The 7,379-nt window shown below is 36.7% G+C and overlaps 1 protein-coding gene across 1 annotated transcript; it reads right to left on the minus strand.

The window, feature by feature from the left end:
- Nucleotides 1-5,631: 5,631 nt before the first annotated feature.
- On the minus strand, nucleotides 5,632-6,868 carry LOC103973770 (MYB-like transcription factor ODO1). Its single transcript, XM_009388420.3, has 3 exons — nucleotides 6,654-6,868; nucleotides 6,411-6,540; nucleotides 5,632-6,331 (listed from the first exon to the last, which is right to left on the minus strand). Exons 1-3 carry the CDS (start codon nucleotides 6,784-6,786, stop codon nucleotides 5,890-5,892), a joined length of 705 nt encoding a protein of 234 aa, XP_009386695.1. The 5' UTR covers nucleotides 6,787-6,868; the 3' UTR covers nucleotides 5,632-5,889.
- Nucleotides 6,869-7,379: the final 511 nt, after the last annotated feature.

The raw sequence follows: 7,379 nt of genomic DNA on the forward strand, positions 1-7,379 counted from the left end.
CTCGGAGACTGAGCCTAGGCGGTAACACCACTTGACCTGGGTGGTTGCACCGCCCAGATTTCCTGGGAGACTAAGCTCCTAGGCAGTGCCACCGTCGGCTAGGAAATCTGGGTCCGAATGGGCTGATCCGTTCAGCCCAATTTGGGTCTATCAAGGGCCCAATTGCCCCCAGATTAAGTTAATAGGATCACCTCCCATTCCTAGCTTAATCTACATGCTAACTACGATATTTCTTTAAGACATTTACTATAACTTGCTCCGGTGCGTCAATCGCTTCTTTCGACGAGCTTCCGGCGAACTTCCGACGAACATCCGATGAACCTTCAGCGATGCTCCGACAGACTTCCGGCCAACTCCTGGACTTGTGACGATCCACTTGGCGAGTTCCAATGAGCTTCTTTGGCAAGCTCCTGGACTTCTTGGATTTGTTTCTGTAGAACCTCTAACGACCGTCCGGACTTTCGTCGAGCTCTCGAACCCCCAACGTGATCATGGTCTTGACTCTGGCGTAACTCCTGCTGCATATCTTTCTTCCATCGTAGTTAATCCTGCACACTTATCTCAACATATGGATTAGATAATAAATGACGATTGACTTCATCATCAAAATTCGAGATTTAACAATATGCACTGATCATCAGTATTTTCCTTAAATCTGAAGGAAGTAATGGTATTATGAAACTTTATATATCATTGTTTGGAAGCTTGTTTAAGGCTATAAATGTATTTCTTAAGTTTATAAGCCCAACTTTCTTTTCCCTTTTCTATGAATACTTCAGATTGTTCCATATAAATTTCCTCATCCAGATCCCCATTCAAAAATACTATTTTCGCATCAATCAAATGTAACTCAAGATAATAATGAGCTACTAATATCATGACGATTCTCAATGAGTCCTTTCTAGAAACTAAAGAAAAAGTCTCGTTATAGTCGATGCATTCTTTTTGAAAAAAACCTTTAGCCACAAGTCTAGCTTTATATCGTTCGATATTGCCCATTGAGTCACGATTTGTTTTAAAGACCCATTTATAACCGACTCTTTTACAATTATTGGGCAATTCAACGAGATCCCAGACACCATTCTAGACCATTGATTTTAACTTTTCTTTCATTGCATCATACCATTTTTCAGAATCATTATTTTCTGACTTGTGAAAACGATAAGGGGTCTCTTTTTATTCCTATATCATAATTTGATTCTTTTAGATATATCACATAATCATCAGAAATGACATGTTTCTTTTTCCTTTGAGATCTTCTCAAATCTACCAATTGTGATTGTTCTACAAGATCATCAATAGCGACATCAATATCATGTTAGAATTTGTTGAAATTATTTTATTGTTTACCCTCATCAATACTCTCATTGATTTGAGGAACAACAATTTCTTGAATAGGAGATGATATGAGAGAATTAACCTGAATCTCCTCTATATCAAAATTGATCTTATGAGATTTTTCACTCCTATTGATTTCGTTAATTTCAAGAAATTTTACAGTATCAGATTCTACTATCCTCGTACTATAATTAGGGCAATAAAATTTATATCCCTTGAATTTTTCTAGATAACCAATAAAATATCTTGAAATAATTCTTGGATGTAATTTCTTTTTAGGTGGATTAAATACTCTTATTTCTGTAAAACATCCCCAAATATGTAAATATCTCAGACTGGGTTTCCTACTAGTCCATAACTCAAATGGAGATGATGGAACTGACTTACTAGGAACTCTATTTAAGATGCACATAGCTATCCTAAGAGCTTCACCCCACATCAACTCAAGTATAGAGGAATAACTCATCATGCTCCTGACCATATCTATAAGAGTACGATTTTGCCTTTTAGCAATACCATTCTGCTGTGACACACCTAGTAATACATATTGAGCATAAATACCCCACTGTTCTAGGAATCTAGCAAAAGGACCAATATTTTGACCGAATCCATCATATCTGCCATAAAATTCACCACCCCTATCAGATCTAAAAATTTTAACTTTTCTATCTAATTGTTTCCTAACCTCATTTATGTACACTTCAAGAGTATCAACGAGTGACTTTTCATATATTAGATAAACATAGCCATATCCGGACATGTCATCTATAAATATGATGAAATACTTTTCTTCATTAAAACAAAGAATATGGAGTGGTTTGTAGATATCAGTATGAATAATTTCAATGAGTTCTTTACTTCTTGTGGCATTTTTCTTTATATGTTTAATTTGCTTTCCCTTAATGCAATCTATACAAATATTAAAATCAGTGAAGTCTAAATGTTTCAAAATATTATCCTTCACTAATCTTTCAATTCTTTTCATATATGCCCCAATTATCTATGCCACGATATAGAAGACCTTTTATTATTGAAACTATGTCTCAATCCATACTTGCAAACTCGAGATCCAAATTAATTATGTACAAACAATCAAGTTTTATTGAATCATATTAATTATATAGAATTCCAAAACCAACTTTTATTGAATCATAAAATATCTTGAGTTTACCACAACCAAAATAAAGATAATATCTTAACTCATCAATTCTAGATAGAGAAACTAAATTTCTAGAAATAGTAGGAATATAACACGTGTCAATAAGATCCATCAGATGACCCGTCTCTAAGCGTAGACAATAAGTCCCCACTAATATCACTTTCGCTTTAAGACGATTTTCCATAATGATGAACCTCTTATATTCTTTTGGTTTCCGGATTGAAAGAAATCTTTGCATGTTATTGGTAACATGAGTTGAAGCACCAAAATCAATTCACCAAGTATTAGAACAAACTTTTGTAATGTTTAATTTGAAACATACAAAGGTTGAGTTAATACCTTTCTTTTCGAACCAAGTTTTACGTTTAATGCAGTCCTTCTTCACATGTCCTTTCTTGCCATAAAAGAAGTACTTTATAGTAAAGACTTTCTTTTCATTAGTCTATTTAACATTTCTAGACCCGGCAAATTTCTTTGATTAATGATGCTTCAATTTTCTTTTCTTGTTATCAGCTCCTTGAGTAGTAGTCATAACATTATATGAACTTTCCTGCATTAATCTCAATTCTTCCTAAACACACATGCTAGTTAACTCATTTAAGTCCCACTTATCTTTATTTGTATTGTAGTGAATCTTAAATGAGCCAAACTAAGAAGGAAGGGAATTGAGAATAAACTGTACGAGGAAAGACTCATCAACATTCATGCTTAATGTTTTAAGTTTTGCAGCTTTGTTAGCCATATTAAGGATGTGATCTTGAATTCCTCGAGTGTTATCATACTGAACCGTTATTAGTTCTTTCATTAATGTGCCAGCCAATGACTTATCAGTAGATTTAAATCAGTCTTCAATAACTTTTAAATATTCTTATGCGTTAGTTACAATCGGTAATGAAGTCTTTATATTATTTGCAATTGTCATTCTTATGAACATTAAACTAAGTCTATCAAATCTTTCTCGAGCTTTCATTTTATTAACTTGTTCTACAGTTCTTTCATCAGTCAAGTATATAGCTTTTCAACAAGCAATGCTAAATTAAGATCTAATACATCCAGTGTAAATTTCACCTACTCTAACCATTTTAAATAATTTGATACAGAGAGTACAGGAATGCTAGAAGCATATAAATGTATGGATGATAGTACCACTACAAAAATATAGAATAACATTAATGCTTTAAATTTGTCAAAATTTGATGAACTATTGATATCATCTATATTACACTTTTGGGTAAAATATTGACATATCTAGTGTTCACTCAAGAACATTTATGGAGGATTGTTACCTTTGGGTATATAACCCTAAACTGCAAAGATATCCAAAACAATATCATCCTACCCTATCACATAATTATTTAAGGTAGATTCTCTTTTGAGATTATCTAAATCTCCTAATTATGTGTGCCATTATGAATATTATTTTCTTAATATCATTTAGGACTGATTCCTTAATATTATTTTATAAATCATTAGTCTAGGTCATTTTGGTGGTTACAAGACCAATACAAAATACAAAATATAATTTAAAATATCCTATAAATGATAAAACTTTTATTGTAATTCACATCACAAAAGTTTTTCATCCCAAGCCACTTTCGCAACTATAGATAAAACTTAGGATGATAAATTAAAAATAATATTCATCAAATTTTTTTAATTTATGCTAAGCAATTCAATACTAGAATAACAACCATAATAATTATTGAATATTAATGCTAAATAGTTCAATAATAAAATAAAAACTATAATAATTAATAAATATTAATACTAAATAAGTTAATAATAAAATAATAAACATAATAATTATTGAACATTAATTAGTAAAAAAAACTTATATGATAATCATGATAACAGATAAATCATGTCTTTATGTGAAAAGTAAACATTATTCATAATTTTATATATACATGTGAATAACCAAATGAATATTCAAGAACAATAATTGAAATTTATTTATCATATGTATAATCAATAATTCATTTGAGAAAACTATAAAAACTAAACCATAATTTATATTTTTTTTAAATCAAAGATTAATTCCAATCAAATAGTAAAAATATAATCATGATTAAATTCAATCATAATTATATTGAATCATATTTATCAATTTTACAATTAAGAATATAAATTAAAATTCTAAATTTCATGAGGGTAAAACTGTAAATATGTTGTCAAAATTGAAATTCCTAAATCTAGAAATGGCAGAATTATAATTTGATAAAACCCTAGCCTTGAGGGTAAAATCGTAAATATGTCAAAACCCTAATCTGCCGCCGTTGCACTGCAGCCGCTTGCGCGTGCGGGCGCTGCCGCTGCCGCCGCGGGGGCTGCTACTGGTCGCGCGCGGCCGCCGCCTGGGTGCGGCCTATGCTCGCGCGCGGCTGCCGCCTGGGCGGCTCTGCTCTCGTGCGGTCGCCGCCTGGGCGCGGCCAACCCGCACGCGGGTGCCGCCTAGAAACGGCCTATGCCTGCGCGCGGCTGCCGCTTAGATGCAGCTACTGCATGCGCGCGGCTGCCGCATGGGTGCGGTGCTGCCGCCTGCTGCCCGCGCGCGGCCGTCGCAGTGCTGCCGCTGCCCGCGCGGACGCTGCCCACGGCTGTACGCAGTTGAAGAGATAAAGGTGAATCATTGACCAAAATAATACATCAGTGTATTTGATCTCAAGAATTTAGGCTTTCATACTAATTAAAAAGGCTCTCATACATAAAAATCTATAATATACTAAGTTAAATGTGAAAATAATCTTTATGTCTCATGAAATCAAATATTTAGATCTGATTTAACGATGCATACCTTTTGTTCAGAGATCAAACAAGGCATGTCTTTAATCCAAGATCGCTTAGTTTACGAGAGCAGAGGGAATCTAATTAATTATATTATATATATCTTATCAAATTATAAAGAGCCACAACATCCAACAACAAAAGTATTTCACCGTTTACATTCACTTTTTCTCATCCAATGAATTCAAGTTGTCATTGCACAATAAGGCATTTTCACCAATTATGTATAAATCCTCTTGATTTCATATTGTTTTACGATCCTGAAATGGTTAGTGACCATGAAAATTTTTGTTTCTACTCCCATAAGATTGCATTCCATGATAAACAGACAATGCCAAGGATTATCTCAACTTATTTTTCCTCTATCGACTCATGACTTTCCGGTATATTCAAGTAAAAATATCTAAAGAGTAATTACATGAAGAGAAATCTAAGCAACACATTTGTTTGAAGAATGTTGAGACTACAAAGAATCGTCACACACATAACCAGACATGATCATGTGACAAAGAAGGCGAGCTCTTCTATTACATTCTGAGTTCCTAATATCATGAAGCAGTTTTGTAGCAAAAAGGAACTTCGTCTTCCTCCGTGTTGTTTATGATGACTTACAGCAAGCTCCCATGAAGGACGAGATCCTCAAAAGGATACATGGCTTCCCATGGAGGAAAAGAGTCATAGCACAGCTTGGTTTCTTCAGTATCAAGTGCACTTGCCATAGAGGAGGCACAGAAGGAAGAGCTGCAGCTGCCTGAAGACTTGACCTGTGGTATCGTCTCTTCTTCGTTCGAGCTCCGATCACTTGGCATCCAAATGCTACTATGCATGAGACCAAATTCGTCTTCGGACACATCTGTGCTCTTCCCTTCTGCTTGTGGACGAGCATCGGCATGTCCATGATCATATCTCTCAGGCTGCTGATTGATGATGAGCTGGTGGGTCGCTGGATCCACGCGAAGGAGCTCGAGCTTCTTCTTGATTCGGGTGTTCCAGTGGTTCTTGATCTCGTTGTCAGTTCGGCCAGGGAAGTGTGATGCGATCTTGGACCATCTGTGAGCGCTCGAGGATTCAAGAACATGCATATTGTGTGAGGTGAGGATTTAACGGAGAGGGCCGGGCGAGGACGTACCTGTTCCCGAGGCTGGAGTGGAGCTGGATGATCTGGTTCTCTTCTTCCTCGGAAATGGCGCCTCTCTTGAGGTCAGGACGAAGGTAGTTAGTCCATCTCAGCCTGCAGCTCTTCCCACATCTCATAAGACCTACACCAAAAGCGAACACTAGTGATCAATCAAAGCATAAAGGAGCTTGATTTCACAGTCTTGAATGTCGTAGGAAATCTGCTCCAGATAACTCGATGATGAGGAAGAAGCACCAGCAAGCTTCGGCACGAGACGCCAACGGTGTATGCCGTTGTTGAGGATGAAGCTGATGAGCTTCTGGTCTTCCTCTGCTGTCCATGGACCCCTCTTCAGCCCGGAATTGTCACAGCACGGTCGCCTCCCCATGTCCAACAAGAGAGAGAGAGAGAGAGAGAGAGAGAGAGAGAGAAGCAGCACAGCAACAATGACAAGTGGAACAGAGTAGAAAGCTTTCGGTGCAAAGTTGATGGAAGTGCGCACTTTAAAGAGTCTTTAAACTTGGGGCCTCAAGATGCTGCCAGTTCATGTGCTCCTTAAACAAATGATTGAGATTTAAAGGCCACATGATTGAAGCCGGAGAGAGATTGCGAGCAATCACCTTCGAGAGTCTCGCCGAAAAGATTCTTGGACATGGTTTACACAATGCGGTGGTTGAGGAGCATGAAACAAGCACTCATCTCTGCTGTTCTCTCTCTCTCTCTCTCTCTCTCTCTCTCTCTCTTCTGCCTCAAGGAGGAGGTGGAGTGATTCTTTATGAACCCTCTTCTTGTCTTCAGCTTGCCATCACACAGGCAAGAGGAGGACACGGCGCGCTTAAAGATGCTGCGATCCTATGAAGATTCCTGTCTTCCGCAACGCAACCTTCTCTGTCATTCTTCTTCTTTTACTCAGTTCAAGGTTGTCTTTGGTCTGATTTGTAACGACAATCTCATGATGTGATGCGCAAGGAAAATGAAGTA

Source organism: Musa acuminata, chromosome BXJ3-5 (genome assembly GCF_036884655.1).
Source record: "Musa acuminata AAA Group cultivar baxijiao chromosome BXJ3-5, Cavendish_Baxijiao_AAA, whole genome shotgun sequence".
NCBI lineage: Eukaryota > Viridiplantae > Streptophyta > Magnoliopsida > Zingiberales > Musaceae > Musa > Musa acuminata.

Bases quoted from the DNA above. Each gene is read 5' to 3' on its own strand.
- LOC103973770 (XM_009388420.3), bottom strand. From the start codon at position 6,786: ATGGGGAGGCGACCGTGCTGTGACAATTCCGGGCTGAAGAGGGGTCCA. The intron at 6,541-6,653 runs GTGCTTCTTCCT...CTTTTGGTGTAG, and splicing joins TCTCGTGCCGAAGCTTGCTG to GTCTTATGAGATGTGGGAAG. The intron at 6,332-6,410 runs GTACGTCCTCGC...GAGCGCTCACAG, and splicing joins CACTCCAGCCTCGGGAACAG to ATGGTCCAAGATCGCATCAC.